General features: G+C 51.8%; 1 protein-coding gene across 5 annotated transcripts; it reads left to right on the top strand.

Annotated features, from left to right (window-relative positions):
- Positions 1-597: 597 nt before the first annotated feature.
- DZIP1L (DAZ interacting zinc finger protein 1 like) lies at positions 598-19,457 on the top strand. 5 transcript variants are annotated; one of them, XR_011142873.1, is made up of 17 exons: positions 1,384-2,438; positions 5,049-5,603; positions 6,494-6,578; positions 7,285-7,409; positions 7,826-7,987; positions 8,304-8,441; positions 9,062-9,124; positions 9,600-9,740; positions 11,013-11,043; positions 11,882-11,932; positions 12,059-12,192; positions 13,373-13,565; positions 14,323-14,548; positions 15,442-15,617; positions 16,095-16,234; positions 17,285-17,796; positions 18,186-19,457. XR_011142873.1 is itself a non-coding variant. In XM_068954586.1 (16 exons), exons 2-16 carry the CDS (start codon positions 5,100-5,102, stop codon positions 17,459-17,461), a joined length of 2,346 nt encoding a protein of 781 aa, XP_068810687.1. In that variant the 5' UTR covers positions 598-674; positions 5,049-5,099; the 3' UTR covers positions 17,462-19,454. The 5 variants fall into 5 exon arrangements, 4 of the variants coding, with proteins under 4 accessions (XP_068810687.1, XP_068810688.1, XP_068810686.1 ...); XM_068954586.1 differs by lacking the exon at positions 1,384-2,438 and adding an exon at positions 598-674 and having other exon boundaries at positions 17,285-19,454; XM_068954587.1 differs by lacking the exon at positions 17,285-17,796.
- The last annotated feature ends 3,649 nt before the right edge of the window (positions 19,458-23,106 follow it).

Here is a 23,106-nt window from a genome sequence, read left to right as displayed (position 1 = left end):
ATGAGCCTGGAGTTGGGAGCAGAAAGGCGGGGGCGGATCGGTAGTCCGTCATCAAATGTTTGCCATCCGTACAATGCTATCTTTTGTAAATATGGCAGCTAATGAGCATGTTGCAATCTGCAGCCTCGTTTCTGCAGCTAGAAATAACAACAAGATTAACTGGAAAAAGAAAGCCCTCTGCGCGCGACGGGGTCTACGAGCGCTTACCGCTTACCGCACGGGGATGCGGGGCGTGATTCTCCCGCCAGCCCCTCGTTGGCTGCAGCGACCACGCTGAAGTCGCTCCAACTGCAAGGGCGCGAGCGCAAACGGAGCCCAACCAAGTGTTTCAGGTGGTCAGAGCAACAGCGTGCCGCGGGGGAGGATTTTGCCCCTTCCCTTTCGGCGGCGTGGGTTTCACCCACGGTGCTGCCCACGGAGGTTTGGATTTGCTCTGCGCTGTGCTAGCAGGGGAGTAGGTTTTGCTGAATCCGGCCTCATGAGCGGCTTTAAATGTCCCGGGGCGAGGGGAGATGGAGGGGAGGAGTGTAGGGTTACAGCCCAGAGAGCCCTCCCTGTTTTGCGCCCGGCCCTGGACAGCCCCTCTCGCTGCTTTGAGCCACTTCTAACTGTCCACGCTCATCGCCTCGGTCTTATCCTTGCAGGCTCTTTGCAGTTGCTCCCTCTGGGAAGAAGTAAGTGTTTTCTTTTTTCTGCTGCTCCTGTAGCTGGGAAAATGAAAGGCAGCGTCTATGCAAGGGAGGGATGGTGCCGGGGGAAGTGTTTCGGCTTGAACTGTTTGAGGTCCCTTTTCACATTAGCTCAGCAGAGAAACATTTCCGAGGCTCTGCTTGGTTACGTATTAGCCGCCTCCGTCATCTGCCTAGTCCTGCCCAGGCTGACCGCTCTCCCTTCGTTGTGTACGCGGTCGGGACATGTAGTAAAATGCTGATGACACCAAGCACAGCTGATCTCAGTGCTGCTCTCAAGTGAGGAGGTTTTCCCTGCATCCATCTGAGAGAAACGCTGCTGCTCCGAGCGAGTCCCGGCAGCTCTGCAGAAAGCGATGTTGCTGTGGGGAACGCCGGATTTTGGCAGGAAGACAGGCCGAGAAAGGGAAAGAGGTGAAGGCTGCTTTCATTCAGGGTGTGGAGGAGCTAGGGAAGCTGCCCGAGCAGTTTGCATGGAGTCCAGGGCTCCTGACATCTCTGTGCTCCAACAATAAGGCGTTTCTTAATGTTTGCAAACTCCCAAATATGCAAGGGAGCAGAAGGATGCTGTCGCTGAGGTGAACTGTGGCACCTTTGTTCTTTGTAGGGTGTGAAGAAGTCCATGAAAAGTTCAAACAGGTGAGGGAGGCCCCCGGGTGGAGGTGGGGAAGGGTGGAAGAGAAGAGAAGGGGGAGAGATTTTCCTACCAGAGGCCGAGGGTCATGAAGAAGAGGACCATGCAATGGCTGTTAACTGGTAGAGCGAACGTCCTGGCTTCCTGAGCCAGGGACGTCATGAAACCGGCATCCCCGTGTCCCCTCCACCTCCTTGCTGTGATGATTGCCAGCGTTGCCACACCAAAGCGGCAAGTCCCTGTGCCCCAGGGCTGCCTGCTAAATGCAGGACTGGAGTTTTAGGGTCACCCTTTTGGCAGCCAACCCCTCTCAGGGGACACAGTTACCCTTGCCCAGGGACCCAGGACCCAGTTACCCTCCCAGGTCCGGGGAGCCCAGAAAATGCACTGTTCTTCAGCTTTTACATGACGAGGATGTGCACTTTTGCAGCTCCCTAATCTGTTTGCCAACGTGGAATATGAAAGCTCATCACACTTGCTGAAAGCCAGCTCTATCAGCATTTTGATGGAGCTCGTTTTTGCACAGCGGAGTGGAAATGTTGCATCTGAGCTCCCTGAACATCAGGCTACGCTGCCTGGTACTGGTTGCTACCTTTATGACGGACTCTGCGTCCCTCAAAGCTGCTGCCTTTACCAGCCACCAGGCAAAATCTTAGTCCTAGTGAAGGTCATAGCCAAATTTCCCTCATCTGTGATGGGGAAGCCTTTTGCCAACAGCTCCTTCACACCAGCTGAAGTAAATTAACATTGCACCATGGAAGTCAAAAGGCTTCTACTGATTTACACCAGCTGAGCATCTGTCCTCAGTATATTCAAGTAAGAACTGAAGAGAAGAAATAAATCTTTGGAGCTGGGTTCCTGGGTTGCCTGATGGTTTGGTTTTACTGTGCCAACAAATGTCCTCTTGAAGCTGTGGTGGCACTGGCTCAGGCTTTGTATGCGGCATCATGCATGAAAGAGCTGGAAGAAAACGGAGGGGAAAACACACCAGGCAACGGGACAATCTCTGCTAAACAACAAGGCGACGATGATGGCTGGGTTAAATGCTTCTGCCTTTGGTGCATGGAGAGGTTGTTAATATTAACGAGGTTGTGCAACGGAGCCTGCCCCCAGGGGTATGTGGTAGATCATTTGGGGACTTTAATTTGTGCTCTGGCAGAGAACAGGGTGATTGCTGGGAGGGAGGGAGCCGCAGCTAGAGCGGGGCTGGTTCCCCAGCCAGGGCTTGCCCAAAGGTTTAGCTCCTACATCTCCTGCTTTATGCCAATGGGCAGCTTCCTCCTCTGCTTTGCCTGCCTGTGGTGGGAAGGATTTGGGGCTCTGAGGTGAGCTGGCGGCTGGCAACCCTGCCCAGGGCGTTTGATGCTGTTGCTCGTTCTCATTTCTGACCGTGCAGAACTTGGCCCAGCTGCAGTGTGGGGCACCGAATAATTTCTGTGCCATGTGTCTGCCCACCTCAGCCTTTGCCTCTTCTAGAAAATCTCCATCCAGCCGTTCCTAGGCCAAAATCCTCTGCCTTGCCTCAGTTTATAAAATTACAACCCCCCTCGTAGCAATTCTGGGATCCGGGGCAAGGACTTGACTTCCGCCAGCAGCAGAGAGGTGGGATGCGGGACCTCCCCTCTGTGGGCCACCCAGCGGGGTAACCCTCCTTCTAGGGTCTCCCACGGCGAATCCAGCCCAGCCCTGACGTGCTGGTTTATGCTCTGAGTGAATCCCGTCCCTATCCATCGGGCGCGTACGTATGCGCTCGCATAGACGAGTACTCCTCGAGCTTTTCCTAGGAGAGAGCCACGCGATATTACGCGAGCTGCCCAGCTTCGGGAGGCCCGCGGCTATCTCCGCTGAGTGGGAACAGTCCTGTTTCCTACCCGGGTAACTAACTGTAGCAGCTGGGAGCTGATAACCCCAGGGTAGAGGCTTTCCCCGGAGGTTTCCGTTTCGTGGCGCGCCAGTAAACAGAGCGCTGCTTAGCAGCCCGCCGCCCGGATGGCGCGGCAGCTCACCCGGGCCGTCGACCGGGGCTCCGGGGTCCCGGCGCGGCAAGGCCAGCCTCCCGCCGAGAGCAGCAGGACTGGGGGGCCGTTACCCAGCAGATTTAGGCGATGTGCAGCCATGGCTATATTTGAGTCTCTATATGCATGCACAAATAAATATAGATATACATATATATATACTCATATACACACAGTTTACTTTAGCTGATGCAATGACTTGGGTTGTTAGACATTACAGCGCTGCAAATAGTTTATCCCCTGCAATAATAACAGTAACGGCCTTTTCTGCATAGAATCACCAGCCATACAAGCAGGGTAAACAGGATTTCAAAACTCAGGGTTGCAAAGCTGTCGTTACCTCGAGTGAGAGCTCTGAGCCCGAATACGTGTTTCGCAAACCAGGGAAGGGTCGCACTCGTGGGGCGTCTTTCAGGTTTGCAGCGGAAGGGGTGAAAACGAAAGAAGCCTAAAGCAAACCCATGGTTAACTGCAATGCCCCCCTGCCGCACAGCTCTTTCCGTGGGCTTGCAGCGCTCTCACGCCACGGTACGGGCGCAGCTATACCTGCCCTGCAGGCCCTTCTTGTTAGGGCTAGCAGCAGCCCTGAATCGAGGCTTTCTTGCCTCCCGCTGCATTGAGGCAAGGAAAAAAGAGAGAGAAGGGTAAGAAAGAAGAGGAAGTTTGGCGGAGACCTAAGAAGTGCTTTAAAAAAAAAAAAAGGGGAGGGGGGGAAGAAAAAAAGCATGCCGCTGCAAGCCGGCCGGGGAGGCGCGTTGCTGCGGTACACAACACACCTAGATACGCACTGCCGCTCCGTGCCGCTCTGCTCCGCGTCCTGGCCGTGCAGCAGTGCGGTCCTCACCCAGAAACATGGTAAGCAGCCTTTCCGCAAAGAGCGTTTTTCTTTTTTTTTTTTTTTTTTTTTTTAAAAAAAAAGCTACTTAAAGGCAGCTGCGATGACGGAACTGAGCTGACTCAGGACAGGCACGGCGCTTGCCCGCGATTTAACCGTTAAATGCTTCACGGCGTCCGCGGTTTGCACGTTCTCGGGCAGAATCGCTCATTCTGCAGCCTAAGAACAGTGCAGAGCCACCTACAGATTTAAACCTATATAGCTGGAATATGGCTACATAATCATGGCATAGGGCACAGCGAAGAAAATGAGCCGACACTGTTTCAGGAGATGATCTAGGTTTAGATTAGAGCGAGGTAGCGCGGAGGGTAGCAGGGTGTTTGTGGTGTTACGAGTGCCTCCAGTGTTTCGCCTGTGTTGTTTGAAAACAGGATAATTCCTTTTCCCTGGAATTTGAGCGTTCAGGAGTTTGAGTGACGGGATTTACAAATTCACTCAGAGCAGGTTATTTTAAACAGCTGAAAAGCGACAGTTTTAGCAAAATTCCCATTACTAAAAGTAGAAGCGGCATCATCAGCATTCAGTGACTTCTAGTTATTCTTCCAGCTGAGGCATGCCAATAAACTGGTGGACTTTTTTTTGCAGAACGTGGCAATAGCGATAGATATCAGCCTTGCGTAGGGAAATCTCTACCATGTAATGCAGCTGTTTCCATCCCAGCAATAGCATATATGTGCGTGTGGGAGCTATTGGAAGGTCTCTTTGTTTTTTCTCACCGAGGATGTGCTCTGACAAGCTCTCTGATGCTAGACGTGTGGGCAGGCCAGTGGGGGCTCTGGCAGAGCTTGCCATAACACATCCTTTTTGCCTTCCAGCCCTTTTTTGCAGACCTTTACCACCCGCTTCATCCGCCCGGGACCCCGGCAATGCCGGGCTGTGGCGCCCCGTTGCCCTCTGCCAGCGAGGGGGCCGCGTTGGCTGGCCTGGTGGGAGTCCCCCCCTTCCAGTTCCAGCCCCGGCGGGCCAGCGTGGACTGGCGGCGGTTCAGCGCCATTGACGTGGAGCGCGTGGCCCGGGAGCTGGACGTGGCCGCTCTCCAGGAGCACATCGCCAGCGTCACCTTCTGCAACTTGGACTCAGAGCGCTGCCCATCCTGCCAGCAGCCCGTTGACCCCGTCCTGCTGAAGGTGCTCAAGATGGCCCAGCTGAGCATCGAGTACCTGCTGCACTGCCAGGAGAGCCTGAGCACCGCGCTGGGCCTGCAGGCTGGTCACCTCCAGGCTGCCCTCGATGAGCTGGCCCGTGCAAAGCAGGAGGCAGCGAGGCAGGCGGAAGAGCTCAGGGGGGTGAAGGAGGAGAGCAGGAGGCGCAAGAAGCTGATTGCCACCCAGCAGCTCCTCTTGCAAGCTGGGGCTAATAGCTACCACAAGGTGCGTGGCAGAAAGGGGATGGTGGGCCGCCTTGGGTCTCGTAAAGCCACTCTAAATCACATCCCGAGGCTCTTTGCTGCACCTGTAACCTGCTGGCATCTTGGGGGCTCCCAGAGGGTTGCCACGATCAGAGAGGGGTTTCATGGCCCAGCCTGAGCATATGGACCAGTAAGGGCCATAAATCTATACTTCCAGCTAGTCCAGCATAAAGTCAGTCCCATACCAAAGCCGTTACTGGGCACGGTCAGTAATGCACACTGGTGGCCACTGGCACTGATGCCTGGCATGACCCCAGCTCTCCTGCCTAGCAACGTTGCGAGTAACTCAGGGCTTGCTTCCTCCAAAACCTGCAAACAGCAGAGCACCAGCTCATGCTCAACGGTGGGGGCTTTTCACAAGTCACCTTGACCCCAGGAAAATACCATCCAGCCCTACTGCTTTCCCTGTCCCCAGTTCATCATGTTTGTTCTGGGTTCGCTCCTTGGCAGCTTCATGGAGATTGCAGAGTCCTTGTTAGCCCAGAGGGACGTTCCCTCTTTTTGGGAGGTGCAGAGTCAACTCTAGGTAGTCAGAGCTGCCCATACCACTGAGAAGGAGGGTGTACAGGGAGATCTTAAAACACCCGTGGGTTCTGGGGGATACTTCGTGGCAGGGAGACTTTAAACACCCTCCAGCCCTATTTCCAGAAGCTCCTGGATTTGGTGGTCCTTGGACTTCACGCAGCAGACTCCTAACAGCCTTGATCTAAGACATCTCTGATACATTAGGCAAGCCTCTTAAGATCTCCCCTTTTGCTTCAGACTAGCAGAATAATCTCCTTTCCCTCAGATGAGTGAAGCGCTTCTCTCTGCAGATGCAAGTCCTCTCACCGGCCTGTTTTCCCTCCCCAGTGCCAACTCTGCGATAAAGCTTTTGTGAACTACTCTTTCCTCCAAGCCCACGTTCAGCGCAGACACACTGAAGCCAGTGAGGCTGGTGAGCGCAGGGAAAATTTCTCCCTTCGCTTCGTTCATGGGAGGGTTTTCCCCGTCGGATATGCCTGTTGGAAAATAGAGAGTGACAGTGGGCGGGGGGGGGGGGGGGTTGAAGACAGCTTCTTGCGCCGCGCTGTTCCCAGGTCTGCATTTCCGCGGACACGTCGTAAATGATTTCTGCTCACCGCCCTTCCCTCCTCCCTCAAGCGTGGGCAGGCGGAAGAGGGGACCGCGCGTACGGTGGCAGCCCGGCTCTGCCGCTGGTTTTTTCCCCTAGGGATCGCCTTCTCCCACGGGGGCCAGCGGGACCGCGTGGGCTGAGCCCCTCTGCGGAGCTTGGGAGGGTTTTCCCGGCTCGGCCACCGCCTCCCTTGCCCGGGTGGCCGAGGGCTTCGCCTTGCCTCTGCCCGAGGAATCGATGCTCCTTTCCCCAACGCCTTGACACCTGCAGGCGAGCAGGGCTGTATGAGAGCCACGTAGCCTTCTTACACCCTTACTGGGTACCGGAGGTTGGCACATCCTGGCTTGGCTGTTTGCTGGCCGGTTGAAACCGCAGCCCGGGGCTGATGCAACGCGACAGGCGGGTTTCGCTGGGCGCCGAAGCGGGACGTTGCTCTCCCGCCTCGCCCCTCAAAGCCGAATCACAGCGGTAGGACCAGGCAATTCATGCCCTTCTCACCGGGCCTCTGCTTCCCTGGGCTTTGCAGAGAGGCAGCAGAAGAAGCAGGTGGAGCAAATGGAGGATGAGATTCGGGAGCTGAAAGTGAGACTGAGGGAGACGCAGCAGGAGCTGGAAGCGGAGAGAGAGGCAGAGAAGCTGCGCCGGGAGCACGTAGGGGAGCGCGGGCATTGCTGACAGTTTGGAAAAGGAGAGGGGTGGAGGGAGGAGAGGAGAGAAAATGCGGGGCAATTTTAAAGCGCGAACCAAAACAGCAGTGAAAAATGTTTTCTAGTGGGAGTCGTGCTCATTTCTGTGGAAAAACTGCCCAGAAAATTCCTGTGGGAAACGTTACGTGGAAGTAAGCACTGTTACAGGCGTGCGAGCGTGCCTGCCCCGGGAGGCTGTACTGCCGTAACCTTTCCTTGGTGTGCAAGCAGGGCCTGAAGTTCTGGGCAGTGACTGGTGTAATGAGTTTGCCAGTGCTCATACCACTGAAGCCAAGGCAGAAGCCCCAAACCCTGTCCCGGCCTTGGTGCTTCTGCTTTGCAGCCAGGACATCTCCAGCTCTGATTTTCCGTTCCCGTTAGGAAACAGAGAGAGCTCGCCAGAGAGAAGAGGAGGGCAGGAGAGATTTTGAAAGGTGGAAAGAGGAGGAGAGGACAAAGCTCCACCAAGAGCTGGACAGTTTGAGGCAGCTGTTCCTCGCCGAAATCAAGGATATCGCCAGCAGGAGCAGTGCTGTGGAAGGGGTGAGCGAGCACGCCGAGGTGCGATCCTGCAGGGGAGGCAGAGGCTTAGTTCTCCTCAGGGCGGGTGACGGCCTCACGCATGTCTTGTTGAGGGACATCCGAGCTTGCTGCTGTGCCTGGTCTGCACAGGCTCTGCCTCTCGCTTCTCAGTTTCATAGCCCAAAGAAGCCTCCTTTCCATGTTCCTGGAGCATCCTTGGGATTTGGGGGAGGAGGCAGCGGCTGTCCAAGATAGGACCAGCGGGAGGAGCAGCACTTATGCTGCTTCCCCTACACAGCCACCTAGCACCAACAGCTCCTTCCTCTCCCCGCTACAGAAATTACAGGAGCTGCAGGCCAGAAACATGACAGTGTCCAACCTAGGGACCCTGCGGGATGATGACCGCGAGGAGAAGCAGCAGTGGGCGCTGACCCGGGCAGAGCTACAGGATGTGCGGGAGAGGATGGACGTGCAGGTGAGGAGCGTGGTGCAAGTGTCTTCATTATGTCTGTCACACTCCCTCAGGGGTGCATTTTGATGGTGATGAGCTCATGTTCGTGCACCTCTGTGCACATCTGCTGGTGTGTGTGTCAGCAGAGGTCTCAGATCGGGTTCAGCTAGCAGCTAGGGACCAGCAATAAGCTCCTGCTGATTGACAGCACCTGACAGTCCAAGTCCAGAAATGGGATCTGAGGGATGCAGAGGGCATGACCGGGTCCCAGGTGAACCTGCTTGCTTCAGGGACATCCATCTCTACCAGACAGTTATAGAAGCTTGCCGTATGGAAAAGCGTATCAAGTACCAGGGGAAAAAAGAGATTTCCTTCCCTGTGTATCATTTATCTTACTTCCCTCTATATGGGCTGAAGAAGCAGAGGCTTCAACACATTTGGTGCCTCTGAGCACCAGGAGGGATGGGAAGGTCCTGCACCAGCTCTGAGGCTCCCCAGCACTGCTGTTACAGTGCCAGAAGGTCCTCCAGGACCTGAAAGAAAGCTAAGTTCTCAAAGCGTGAACGCATTTGGGTGCTCCTACTAGGGAGAAGTCCACAGCCTGTGGACTGAGGAGGAAAACACCTTTGTGTTTGATTTGGCAGAGGGAAGAGTGGAAGCAGAAGCTGAAGGACCTGCGGAAGGAGCACATGGTGCAGGAGGCCCAGGCAAGTGCAATGCGTGTCCTTGCCAGTTCCTGGGCGCCTCACTCGGAAAAGGCTTGGACACTTCCCTCATGCTTTTTCTCCATCTTAGCTTCAAACCCCAGAGATATTAGGTCTCCTAAGAGAAAGAGGACCTATGTCCAATTGCAGCTGATGGGAAGACACAATCTTGCTGACACAAAGTTGGCTGTATGTCTTCTGCAAGGTCAGAGCTGCCCTTGGGAGGACATGTACCTGTGGCTGCTGGCTGCTCCTCAGTAACAGCAGTTGTGGGTCAGGCTCTGCTCAGACTTACGCTGAGTTGTGACCCAGAGAGAAAAGAGACCACTAGGAGTCTACCGAAAGGCCTCAGGTTGCTTTAACAATTCAGTAATGAACAAAAATCTAAAGAGTTTCCCCTGTTGGTAAAGAGAAGAGGTGGCTCTGAAGCCAATTTTAGCATGTTAAACTCTTCTCATTGTCTTTTTGTCCCTCTCAGTTGAAGAAGGAAAACAAGAAGCTCCGTGCTGCCCTGTCCCAGGACCAGCGGGCAGTTATGGACCACTTCCATCAGGAAATGGACACGCTCAGCACCCAGCTTAGAGACCAGGCTGAGGTCATTAAATCACAGGAGAAAAAGGTACACGGCACCTTCGCTCCACACCTGGCTGCAGGTGTGTGATGTCCTCTGCAGGTAGGACCCCGGTGTAACCTTCATGTGAGCTGCTCACATCCATCTGGGAACGTAACTCAGAGAAATGAAAGGTGACCGAAAGGTGGAAAGATCGCGTTAGGAAATGGTGGGTGGTTGTGGGTACTGTTGGGCCTAGAACGGACACCAACATGATGATATCAGGATGCTCGTCCCGTTAGCTGGGGAAGGCGCCCCGCTCCCCACCCAGTCCTTCTGACCCTAAAAGCAGGTTCAACGTGTGTGGTATGGTCAGAAACAACAGGTTGGATGTGTTTTCCTGATTTAGGCGGCAGGGATCAAGTGCCGGGCTGCCTGGCAGGGACCCCCGGACAGTGCCTGAATTGCACACCTTCTTATCCCCCTTCCTGTTTCTGGACCCTGCTTTTTGCCGCCTTGTGCCTCCCTTTCTTTGTGTCAATCTCCTGCCAGATTTAAAAAATGCTTATGCAGCTTGCTTTGCAGCTTGAAAGTGCTCAGGCTAAAATATGGCAAGTGAAATTTAAAAAATGTAGGCCTTGATTCATCAGAGCATTTAAGCAGAACTCGGTTCTTTAAGCAGGCTTAAAATTCTTGCTTAGTTAAACCTAGGCCTGATTTCAAGCTCAGTGTGTAATGCTTTGCTGCGTTGGGGTCTTTTTCCCACTCGTTAAGCACACAGCATGGTTTGAATATCGGCCAACGTGAACCACGCCACCACTGCAGCACTTTGGGTTGTGATTTGGAGCATCTTTTACTCTGTATCCAACCTGTGAATAACACGTGGGTGTAACAGGATGGCATCCACTGTCCTAGTATTCGCATTATGGAAAAGGCAGAACCTGGGCTGACCCCTTGGAGGTACAGTCTGTTTGCGGAGGAAAAAACATTTGGTGGGTGTATATGCCCGCTTTAGGCCCATGCTCTCACATGCACACATGTTGCGGTGCTGATGGGCTCATCTTTGACTCAGCTTGATCAGGAGGACAGAGCTGAAACCGGTCTTTTCCACCAGTAATAGACAGCCTGTCTAGGAACGAGCTATATTGTGCTTTCAGCAAAAAAAAACAAAAAAAAAAACAAAAAAAAACTTTCATCCAGGCACTTCAGCTTGCCGCAGAATTATTTTTTGCTCCTTTTGTGGTGCTTTTAATAGTAATATTCCACTGAGAGAGGAAAAGTTACCGCAAATTATAGACAAAGAACTGATCTTTGAATGATGCCCAGCCTATTTCTTTACAGATCAAGCTGCTGTCTGCAAGCAAACCTGAAGGTAATAACTATGTATTTTAAGGTGAATCAGTTTGGGTCTTAGATAAATTTTCCATACCCCTTCAGAGCACCCTGTCTTCTCTCTGTCCCTCTACAATATCCTTGCTGGTTCAGGCAAGTGAGTGAGGAAAACATGTCATGTCCACTGCAGGGAGCTGGCTGTATGTCTGCTCACATGACCCTGCAGCAGACCACTTCCAGACCCTTTAATATCAGCTGCAGCAGCACAGACCACAGAACTGGCTCGCTGGCAGAAAACTCACTCTCTTGGGCGGCTTTTGAATTGTAGCCATACCCCAAAGGAATTAGATTTCAATCAGGAGCTCGCAACAAAGGGATGAACTCTTCCTTCCCTTGCCTCCTCCAAAATGATGCCAGTAGTTATTTGCATGAAAATAGGGAGTCAAGACGCTCTGCGGTTTCTTCATTTATCTGGGTTTTCTCTAATCAAGAGCCAGGGTGAGAAAACAGGGACTTCTCAGCTCCCTGATGCCTGCAGCACAGCAGCAAACACAGATGTGTGCTGCTGCTCTCCAGCTACTTCTCAGAAAAGAAAAAGAGGCCTTAAAACAGAGATGGCTGACAGCACATACCCAGCAGGCGTAGCGTTCACTCCAGACCCAGGGGGTGGCAGAGGGTTGCTTGCGAGCACTACTGGGTTTCCCTCAGGGATGCTCTCCAAGGGGTTGTAACCAGGCCCGAGCCAGTGCTGGATCTCTAAGATATAGACGCATCCGCTCTTTGCTTTCATGAGGAACAAGGTAGGGATCTGAGCCTGCTCCCACGCTGGGACCTCAGCTCCTCTCTCAGCCCTCATGGGCTCCTTTCTGTCTGTGCAGTGGCCCGGGAAGCACCCAAAGTGGCGGCTGTGGAAGAGTCATCAGAAGAAGGTGGGTACTGGTGGGATCCCCATCCTCAAAGGGATGAAAGGACCCATCAGCCTCCTCCCTGGCGGGCTGAGGTGCCTTACCGCGCTGGTGCCAGCACCCACCTCCCCAGGCCTTGTTTTGCTCCAGACATGGAGGACGCCCTGCCTGAGAAGCAGAGGCTCCTGGAAGCTCTGCGGAGAAACCCCAACCTCCTGAAGCGGTTTCGCCCTGTCCTGGAGGAGACGCTGGAGGAAAAGCTGGAGAGCATGGGCGTGAAGAGGGTAAGTCTGCATTTGCAGAGTAACCCTGTCTCTGTCCCTTCGCACTGCCAGCATTTGCCATGCCAGTCCTGAGCCAGCGCATGGGGATGAAGACTGCTCTGAACTGTGGTTTTTTTGTTGTTGGTGGTGGTTTATTTTATTTTTTTTCTGAGCAACTACAGAACTAATAGGCAGTAAAACAATCCCTGTCTGGAGCAGTTAGTTTCTTCCAGGAAAATGCCTTCTAAAAGGAAGGTCTGTGAGGGCACAGCAGTCTGTATCATGGGGATGTCAAGGGGGCTTTTACTGTCCAAGTCCTTTTCATGCCAAGTATATTAAACAGTATCTTCTGCAAGTCTTCCCAAGCTCTTAGCGATGCAACACCACCACCTAGCACCTCGCAGAGCTGGTGCAAAAGCAGTGAGCGTGCATGGCCACTCCTCTGCTGGAGACCTGCGAGTCTACCCCTTGCTCCTTTGAACAATGTTTCTGAGCAAGGCAGCAGTTGTGTTTTGTCCGTTGGGATCTGCAGGTCCTGAAGGCACAAAGAGAAAGGACTGAATTAATGACTCCTCGTGTGATTGTTTCCTAGAGGTGCTTTTAAGGAGTGAAAACCTCTGACAGGAGACCAGAGTGCAACTGAGTGCTCCTGGGTTCATTTTACACAGACTGTGACCCTGGCTTTTCCTCCCTTCCCCTGGTGTGTTATTAGGGAAGGCTGAGGTGAGCATTTGTGAGAGTCAAGAGCATCTGAGGTGTCCTAAAACAAGTCCAGAGGCATATAACCCCCCTTTACTTCTTATCATTTCACTTCTCTACTACCCCAGCACTTTCATGGTTGCAAAACCTGCTGGAACTACAAACACCTCCTAAGTGAACATGCTTGCCCTTATTCTGTAGGCTAGAAATTGCTTGAAATAGCTGGATTTACTGCTCAGTGGTCATTTACCAAAGCAGAGGGCTTTCCAAGCAGGGGACTAAAGCCTCTTAGTGACCTGGTTGCATGGGATAAGAGCATCTGTGCCAGGGACAGGGTGGGCATCAGGCCTATTGCTACCCTTCTAGATTCAAGTTGGGTTCAGCGGGCTTGGAGCTTGCAGGAAGCTCACCAGATAGGGGAACTGTTGGTAAGGGCACGTTTCACTGTGTAGTTTCACCGCAGGAGAACCGTGTCAAGCCCCTCAGCTACCCTCTGCTTTAGGTTGCCAAGGGTATCTCGACTCAGACCTACAAAAACCTCCAAACTCTGGTCAGAATTCAGCAGCAACAGAAGGCTGAGAGATTTCCAGAGCTTCTCCTCCTGAGGGACAAGTTAATCCGAGCGGTCATGTGGAAGGTTAGGCAACGCGAGAAGCCCAGCGGTGCCTTCCCTCGACAGCTGTCCGTCATCCCAGGTGAAGTGACCTCCTCTCCTCTCCAGAAATGTAGAGTGGGGCTGCAGGTCCCCACCTACCTATGGCCACGGGATGCCATTCCCTCACCCAGTGGGGCAGCAAGACGGAGAAAGGGTAGGAAAGGGCATTTGGGGTGATGTAAGTCTTTACAGCAGCTCTTTGCATTACTGACCCTGCCTGGGTTGGCCTTTCATGCTCAAAAAATATCAGCTATCCCAAAGAAGACCCAAAAAAGAGCCCTGGCCTTTTGCCCAGAAGCTCACACTTAACAAGAGCTATCTTGCCACTGGGAAACGGGGTTACAAAAAGCTGCAGAGTCCAACTGGTCACACATGAATGGGATGGTCTGCAAGGATTACCAGCAGAGTGAAATACAGGTTGAGTGGTGGGAAAGGCCTGCCTAAGCCTGCTGTTCCTCCCTTCCCGTTGTGGGCCGACTGAATAGCCCAGGCAGGGAGTTTGCCTGTCTGTGTGCCTCTGCAGAGAGTCACAGCCTGTGACTGTGGGCTGCAAGAGCAGGAGATGGTGGGCTCTGCCTGTGGGGCCCCGAGGTCATCCTGAGCCTGAGGATCCCCTTCAGTGGCATTCTGCAAATCCCTTCCCCCCCCCCCCCCCCACTTTTCCTACCCACTGTTGCTTCCCCAGGCCGAGTGAGCAGCATAGCTCCCCCAGGAGCTGCATGCACAAGACCGCCTAGAGGTAGGTAGCGATTTTTCTTGCTCTCAATTTTTTCTTGATCTCTTTTTCTGCCTTCCAGTTCAAAGCCAAAAGAGCCCCCGGCCACTTCATCGGTCTCTGCCATCGTCGCAGCCCATGGTGAAGCTAGCTGCATTACAGCCTGGACTCTCAGCAGCCCCCCAGCCAGCTCCTCGGAGCAGAGCCTGTGCCACCCACAGCCCTCTGGGGACATCCCTGGGAACCACCCAGACCCCCAAAGCCAGCAGCACCCCCAGCCCTCTCCCAGGACCTGTCCCACAGCTGAGGTGAGTCCCATTGCATCCTTTCGATCCCCATGTAGGAGGCCACAGCCCAGAACCCTTGGTCACAAGGCTGGTCCCAGCTCCACTAGGTGCTGTACAAACACAAATGTCCTTGGGAACTGCAGGCTGGTGGGTGATATGATGCTCCAGAAGGGTTTGTTTGGAGAAGGAGTTTCCCTGCCCCTTTGGGCTGGCTCAAGCAAGCCAGTTAAGTCAGACCTTAGGTACTGTATCCCACCCCTTGGTGCTGGAGACAAACATGGGGCATTTGACACTTGTGTTAGGCTCTTTCTTCCCTTCCTGTCACCTCTGAGCAGATGAGGACGTTCTCTTGGGTTTTTGGAGCAAGAGTAGTAAGGATGAAAAGGAAAAGCTTGCAGAAACTGTGCAGAGAACATGCAAGGCCAAGAACAGGTGAGAAAGAAGAAGCACTTGTTTGCTCCAGGACGAAAGAGGAAGCCAGATCTAAGTTTTAAACTCAACCCAAGCGAGATTCAAACACAAGGCAGGTATATGAGCTTTGGTTTGAGTCCCTGTCGGAGAGGCCAGAAGGAAAGAGCTTGCAGTAGGCAGATGTGACTGACTTGTCCGCAGCAGTAGGCAGCACAGGGTGCATCTCCATGCAACTCCCTGCTCGAGGACAGATCTTTACAACTCCTGGAGTATCACAGGACTTCCACATATCTGCTGCAGAAACAGGTAAAGGGGGACACCAGAGGCAACAGGCCCAATTTTCCCCCGGTGCTGTGGGTCTGGCCATGAGGACTTGTCTCCTGCTGCATGCAAAGTCCCAGAGCTGGGTACCCTGCCTGCCTTGAGTTGTCTGGGCCTTCCAGCCCCAGCGGTGTGGGGGACAGCCCTGACTGGCCTGTATCTCTCTGTGCACCCTGCTGCAGCCCACGTCCCCGCTCAGAAGTGATGTTGGGGTGGGAGCAGGCTGGTCTGTCCCCCATGAAGCTGAGACCTCCCACAAGCACACAGCAAGAGCGGACACTCTCCAAAATGATGCCAGAGGATGACACTGAATCGGATGGATCTGCCTTGGATTCGCCAGAGGAAACGGTTGGCCCAGGTATTTGCCCATTGTTGTAGCGACTGCTGTAGGTCATGCTGAATAACTGCCCGTTAATTCAAACGGCACCTCCAGCCCCCTCCGTCGCAGTCAGTGCCGTGGCTGTGGGCAAGTGGTCACAGTGTGCTCCTCTCTCTGGGCCCTGCACACCTGAACCCTTGATAGGTGTCTGTGTTTTAACGTCAGGACAATGTGGTTAAAGTGCATGGACAGGCCTGGTTGGCACCATCAGTGCCACCATGTCTCTTTGTTGCTGGGGATGAAGAGGGAGCAGTCTTAATCCTCTGTTCTCATGCTAGGACAGGTGGACAGGCACTGGTGGCTTTATCCTCTGCAACTTCTGGCCCTGCTGGGTGGCCTGTGTTAACATCCCTTCCCACCAGCAACGCTGAGGAGCAGCTGAGCTGTGCTGAGCAGGACTCGCTGTGTGATTGTCTGGCTCCACGGCTCCCATTTTAACTCGCTCTCCCCATGCAGGGACAACGGTGTCTGCGATGGTGAAGGTCTTGGAGAGACGCCTGGACACGACAGCACAGAAACCAGCTGGGGGTGTGAAACTCTTCCCTGAGAGGAGCTCTGGGTCACTGGAAGCCAGCCAGCCCGCCAAGAAACTCCAGGTACTACCTACAAATAGTAAAGAGAGAGAAGAGGGGAAAAGCCTGGGGAATGCTATAGTAAAATGCTTGTCTTTGTGACCAGCCCATTTCCCAATGAGCCGTGAAGATCTGGATTTAGACACAGTGATGCTTTTTAATACAATTTGAGGAAAAACAGCATCTTTTGCCCCTTTCTTAGCACAGTGTCATAGGACACAGTCTGTGCAGCAAGGAGCTCAGGCAGTTTACAGTGAGGGAGACTTGGCCCTTGGCCCTGTTCTCCAGTAACAGACGTGTCCTTCCCCTAACGTTTTTTTCCAGCCACCCTCTTTGGAAGAAAAATCAGTATTCGTGCAACTGGGAGAACAACAATAAATGCTAGAGAATCAAATTGAGAAAAGGTCTCTGGAACAAATCCAGAGATAATTGGAGTGATGCAATGGCAAAATTATTAAATTACTAAACCAGGACTTAAATGTAACCTCAATTTATGGGGGAGAGTTGATGTAATTAAAGTACTGACAGTGTTGGAATAAAATTGCTTTTTTTGGGGGGGGAGGGGGGAGGAATTCATCCAAGAAAGGCCTAGCACAAGAGCAAGAGAACAAGTTTTTTTCATTGCAATGAGAATGAAATTCTGGGCCTTCATCTGGCAAAGTTTAAAAAAAAAAAAACATGAAATTTATGGAACAATTCTCAATTCAGAGAAAAACAGAGAATGGCTCTGACATGTGTAAAAATTATATAAAAATTAGAGCAAAGAGTGCTAAACTTGATGCATCTGGATGTCACTCAGATGCATCATGGGATAAATTAGGAAATAGCCCCAGAAAAACAGTCAAGCAGTTCACCCCTTCCTGTGGCTGTCCTTGGGCCCCTGTGGCCACAGCCCGTCCCTGGGAGCCCATCCTGCCAGCCCCATGTGGCCTCTGACCTGCAAAAACCAGCGAAAAAGGCAACGCAAATTCCAGTTGTTTCTGAACTGTTCCTATGGGGCTGCAGGTGCAAATGCCATGTGTGGTCCAGTGCTGCCTCTCCCCTCATCGCGTCTCTCCCTTGCTCCCCCTCCAGGCTGTGGGTGACAGCAGTGACCTGGACACCTCCTCCCTGGAGGACCTTGTGGTGCCCCGGGCACGGGAGCCGCCGGAGAGCTGGCGGCGGCCGATGGCGAGGCTCAACGGAGACTCGGGAGGCTCACCTGGCACCAGCGCCTGGAGCTCAGGCAGTGCAGGAACCAGGGGCTGGTGACCTGCCCGGCAGGGCTGCCCCATTTGATGGCCCTGCTTGAGCAGGGGGGTTGGACTAGATGATCTCCAGAGGTCCCTTCCACCCTTGGCCATTCTGGGATTCTGTGATTTCCCTGGGCCCCGGGGGAGCCACGCTGCAAGGTGACACAACAGGAGAAACGACGGCCCTCTCCAGGAACAAGCAGCCACCAGCAGCCACTTGATGGTGCCACAAGACCAGAAACAGGCAGCCACCGCTCTGCAGCCTCCGAGGGCTGCTGTCTGGGCTGCAGCAGTTTCTCTTTCCTGGTCAAGCAAATTACCCCAATGCTGGAGCTTGCTCAAGCACCACATAAGGTTGGCATCCTCCCCGGCCAGGTGCTGTTATGCAAGCCAAGGGGAGTAAATGCTTTGTGACCAGAAGGGCAGTGATTTCTGCCTTCCCTTCGTGCGTGTGTCTGCGTGAGTTGTAACGCAGCACAGAGCCCATCCTAGGGTGCCACGAGCGTAGAGAGCAGCTCTCACTGGCCGTTGAACTATCCCTGTTCTCCATGCTGGTCACAGCTTGACGCTTGTGTGCATCTATTTTATTTTTTTAAGCCGTCTATCAAACAGATGAACTCCAAATACTGATTATTTGCCCATTTGATTATATGTTATCACATCAGTCAGGCTCTGCTTATAATGCTTATCCATACAAATGAACTGCATTTTCCTAAATCTCTCTCTGTTTTGTACATTTGTAGCTGTGCGGGAGACAACCTTGATCCTTCCAGAAGGCAAAATTGTGTAGGTTCGAAAAATACAACAGGAAAAATTGCACTGACGCTACGTGACTACTCATCTGTTTTTCCAGCCCGCTCTACTGCTGGTTAAAATTTCTGCCTTTTCATGTTTGTGGAGAATTTAATGTCATGGAGCAGAAAGACCAGCCAGAGCTGAGCAGAACAGCAACGTGAATTCATTTCGTTTCATCAAACAGCAAAAGTGCCTTCCAGCTAGGTGACTGCAAACATGCAGAAAAACATATATAGTAGATGCACATATACCCCTGTAGGTATGCATTCACATGTGCGCTCCGTATATCTATATTATGGCTCTGTGTGCTGCATGCCTAGAAACTTTGAGAAGGAATCTTTCCATTTTAATCTTTCCATTTGAAAGAAGACCTATGCCCGATTTGTGTTATTCATTAAGTTTACAATACTGTAGCCACATGTGTTACTTTATGGATAATTTAACAGACATTGTTCTTGTTGGTTAGTGCTGATCATAATGAATATTTGCTTTCAACAAATTAAAACAAATGAGCTGGGTAGGAGTGAGTGTTCTCCTCTTCAGTGTGTAGGGGTGACAGGGAACCCAGCTGCTGCAGTCAAGCTTCATGCGCTCAACGGAGAGTCCAGACATGAGGGAAAAGTGCCAGAAAGGTGAAGAAAAACTTCTCCTGAGTTTTGGGAACTCCAAAAATACCTGTCAGCCTTGTGCTAAGAGAAAGGTGAATAAATGCCCTGCAAGGTTCAGGGCCTGGGCAAACTCTGTTGTTGCCCCAGTTGCTGATTTCTGCCTCCGGACTCATCGCTGGTGTCGTGGGAGGCAGCATGAGGGCACCCACAAACCTCAGCCGCCTCCACCTCTTGCAGCCCGCCGGCCACGGCTGGCTGCTGTGAGTCAAGGAGCCCTCAGGGGGAGCTCAGGCTATGCTAGCTGAGCACGCTTACAGCTTGCAATGTCCTTTAGAGAGGACGAAATGATGATTCAGGACCTTGGGAAGCGATGTCCAGCTGTGCAAACAACGCATGGTGCCTCTTTGAAAGCACGCCAGCGTGCCAGGCAGAAATACCTGGTCTTATAGGCAGAGGGTTTCGCTGTTTTTCTTCCTGATAGCTGTAACTGCTCGGAGTCTTTGCGCTAAAGATGATCACTAGTTTCTAGCAGGTTTTAGGAGATTTAGGGGAGGGTCACTGCCTATCAGAGATTGTCGCAGGTTATTTTCCATTGCCAAGCTTCAACCGAATTTAATTTTATATCAGAAGGAAGTAATTAACTCTGGTGATCAAATAAATGTACGTACAGACAAGTCATTTCAGTTTCGGGTTGGACATTTTGAGTCAGCAAAGTTGAGTGACTGGGGAACTTGCTCCCGATGTGCTACAAGCTGCACGTAGCACCACCTCAGAAAACGCCCTGTGGCTGCGGGAGAGCCGTAAAGGCTCAGTCAGGCCCCTTGGGTTATCACAAGTGCTTCTGTCTCCACACGTTATGTCAGAGAGGAAAAGAGGAGAGGGAGAAGAGCCTCCAAAGCTACCAGTGCCATCAGCAGGGAAGCAGGGCTTTTGCATCAGATTCTCTTGCCTTGCCTCTGCCAGAAAGGAAGATTTTTTTTTTTTTACTCGATTTTGTGGGTTTTTTTTGTTTTATGGAATCCTTCTCGAGAAAAGAGCACCCTCTTGTACCCCTTTCTTAGGACACTGTCCACTTTTTATCTTTTCCCGATCGTACAAAATCGGGCTACGTCACAGGGTGTCTGCCGCTAGCCTAGTGGCTGCTAGCATCACTGAGCGCTCTTGCCGTGCTACACAATGGCGAAGCAGCGGAGAACAGAAGGGAAGCTCCCCCAGCAGACGGATTATTGCATCCGAGGGAATTAAAAACAAAGCCAAACAAAACAAAGCCAATCGAAAGTGCGCAGCGGAAGAGAAAGTCAGAAGTGTGAGCAGGGACTCTCACTCGGAGACGAGTTTAAATAGACAGACAGGTGTCCTGATAATTCCTTTGCACAAAGATTTGTTTGTAACAGCATTAAGAAAACAAATTCGGCTTCTCCCACGGGACAACAACAGTCGAACGAAAGCTGAGTCCAAAAATGAATTTGCTTCTCTCTGTAAAGACGAGATGTTGCAACATCACAAGACAACGTGACTTCGTTAGCAGCAAAAGCAACGAGGAAGCAAGAAGGCAGGGCTGCTACGAGCAGGGACGGCTTGTGCAAATCACAGATGCCACTAAGCAGCGATGCACACTGCTCTGTCTGCCACTACCTCGCAGCGCCCGAAAATGCCTCTCCGCTCTCTCATGCCTTTGCACCTGCTCCCCAACTATTTCTGCTGGCTGTAGAGCAAATCCTGCCCACTGCCATGGAGTTACTGCGCACCCTTAGCCCTGCCGCTTGCTAGATGGTTGTGGTGAGGGTGGTGAGAGCAAGGTCAGATCCATGGATGAGAGGAGTTTTGGGGGCTCAGCACCAGGGTACACCCAGCTGCATGAAGGTGGAGGCTCTAAGCCATGCTCAAAACCCAGATGCCTACTTGAATTGTCAAATAGGACCTGAAGCCCTCCAAGGTTTTGGCACTTGGACAGACTCCTCCGTGTTCCTTAATGCCCAGAAACTTCCTGAAGGGCTAAAAACTGTAGTTTCATTAAATGATGGAAGTTGCAATGCTAGCATCACCGCCTGGTTTGGCAGATCAGGGCCTGGATATGTGCTGTCAGTACCTGTGCGTGCCTCATGCCTCAGTTTTACGCTTCCTCCAGTGCAAGCAGCATAATCATCTCACCCCTTTGCCCTGACCTGCGGCTCCCCAGTCATGCAATCTCATCCCTCTCATTACCAGACTGCTCCCTTATGTTCCTGCAAACTAAAAAGGTTTGATTTTTCACCCCCCCTAATTTTTTTGACCTTATTTCCAATTCAATGAAGTCACAGCTCTGCTAGTTTTCTGCAAGGTGGTCTCCAAAATCCTGTTGCTTACTTGCCATATTGGCACTAGGAGCGAGGACCCTACTCTCTTTCACTGCTCCATCCCAGCTATGATGGAACTATGATTTATTTGGCTTTGAATACAGCTTAACACGTGATACTTCTTCACTTAGCGGTAGTGTGAGCCTCACAGAGGCTCTACAAGCCTGATCAGATTTCTCCCACACACTTTGAAGTTTTTCGTGAAACCTAGTATCTTCCACTAAAAGTATCTCCTATTGCTTCATCCCCTCTGGAGCCTTGAGGAACAGTAAAACAAGTTCAAAGTCAGAAACATATGGAACTGGCTAATGAAAGAAAGAGAAATCACAGAAATGGGGTTCCTATCTGAAAAGTGCATCTTTGCACTACCATGACAAATGAAAGAGTCCAAGAGAAGCCTAAGGTATAACTAATGCTAACCTCCCTGAGCTCTGCTCAGTCAGCTTCCAGATTACAGGTATTGTAACAAGCAATCATACCATTCAGGACATAAATGGGACATATTCATGACTCACATCCCATGGGGCACAAAACAGCACAGTTCCACTGAGATCGGTGGGCCAGGCCTTTGCCAGGAGTTTAATGCCATTGGAGTCTAACGTAGTTCAGAAGAATATATTTTGCATTTTGTTTTTCTCTGTGACATTTGTCTTTGTAAGACTGGATCTATTGATAATACTTTTATAAAGCATGAATATATGTAGGACAATTAGCAGCTAATCAAATCGCTGCACTAACTGTCTCTGAATGGAACACAACTCTCCCAAATAATACACAGCTGAAAAATAAAGGAAAAGAAAAATCCTATCAAATTTATTCAGCTGGAGTATCTCACCCATAAAGCTATTCTCCCATAATATTTGGGGCAAGCACGGTGTCATAAATCTTAGTGCTATTAATCCGTAGACTCATTCATCTCTGTTCAGCTATATAAAAGCAATAACCTTGTCACTATAGGAAGGAAGATTGGGCTTTTAATTGCATATAGATTTCAGGAGAGTTCTTATCTCATAGTCCAATTTGTAGCTTCAGATATGAGTCTTTGCTTCTCTTGGTCAAAGTCCATGCAAATCTGCCATGCTCCCACGTAGTTATAAATGTTCCAGAAGCTCAGAAAGGACCTATATAGAGCTCTACTGGGAGATAATACACTCGGGCTTTTCAGTGTGTGCTTTACTAGACAAGCCTATATTTAATTAGCTGCTCTGAAACGGTATATATATTTTCACTGAATGATCAAATTTATGGAAACAAAATCCTTTCAGTGTGCACACACACACGCTCACACGGACACCCAACCAAGATTTCCCTGACTCCTTTCCCTTGGCTCTTTGAGAGCTACCAAATAGGTCTTTTGCCCTCAAGTGCATTACCTGTAGAGGCAGAGTAGTTAGCAGAAGGTCTTCCCTCCTTCACTAACGACAGCCGCAGGAGGAAACATCTGATTTATTAACAGGGGCCAAGGGATCTGGAAGAGCTGGTCTCCAACTGGTGCCCCGATAGTCTTTGGTCACACAAAGCCTGGGACTATGAGCTCCTCATTGCTGTGCGAACACTCGAATCAGCAAGCTGGCATGTCCTGCCCAAGCTCCCTCCTCAGTTTGGCCTAGCAAATATTTAGCTACCTCTCCCAAAGTGGAACTAGGCAGCAAAGCAGGAGGGTGAGAGCTTTGCTCTGCAGTGCCTCGATGGGTCACCGCACCATCCGTGAGTGCACTTGCAGCGGGGCGGCCGGATGAAAGCTATGCATTGCTGCTTCAAGTAGCCAAGTTTTGCATCAGTGCCGGATTTCAGCGCCCGGATTCTCACCCGTGTGCAGGGGTGGTGCCTCCCTGCAGCCCTGGCCAGGGAGCCAGGCGTGGCATGGGGTACTGAGGTCATGTTTTGGGTGGGTGGCCTCTGGGTGCACCCTAGGCAGCTTATGT

The sequence above is a fragment of the Struthio camelus genome, chromosome 9 (assembly GCF_040807025.1).
Source record: "Struthio camelus isolate bStrCam1 chromosome 9, bStrCam1.hap1, whole genome shotgun sequence".
NCBI lineage: Eukaryota > Metazoa > Chordata > Aves > Struthioniformes > Struthionidae > Struthio > Struthio camelus.
This window is presented reverse-complemented; position numbering and strand designations above follow the sequence as displayed.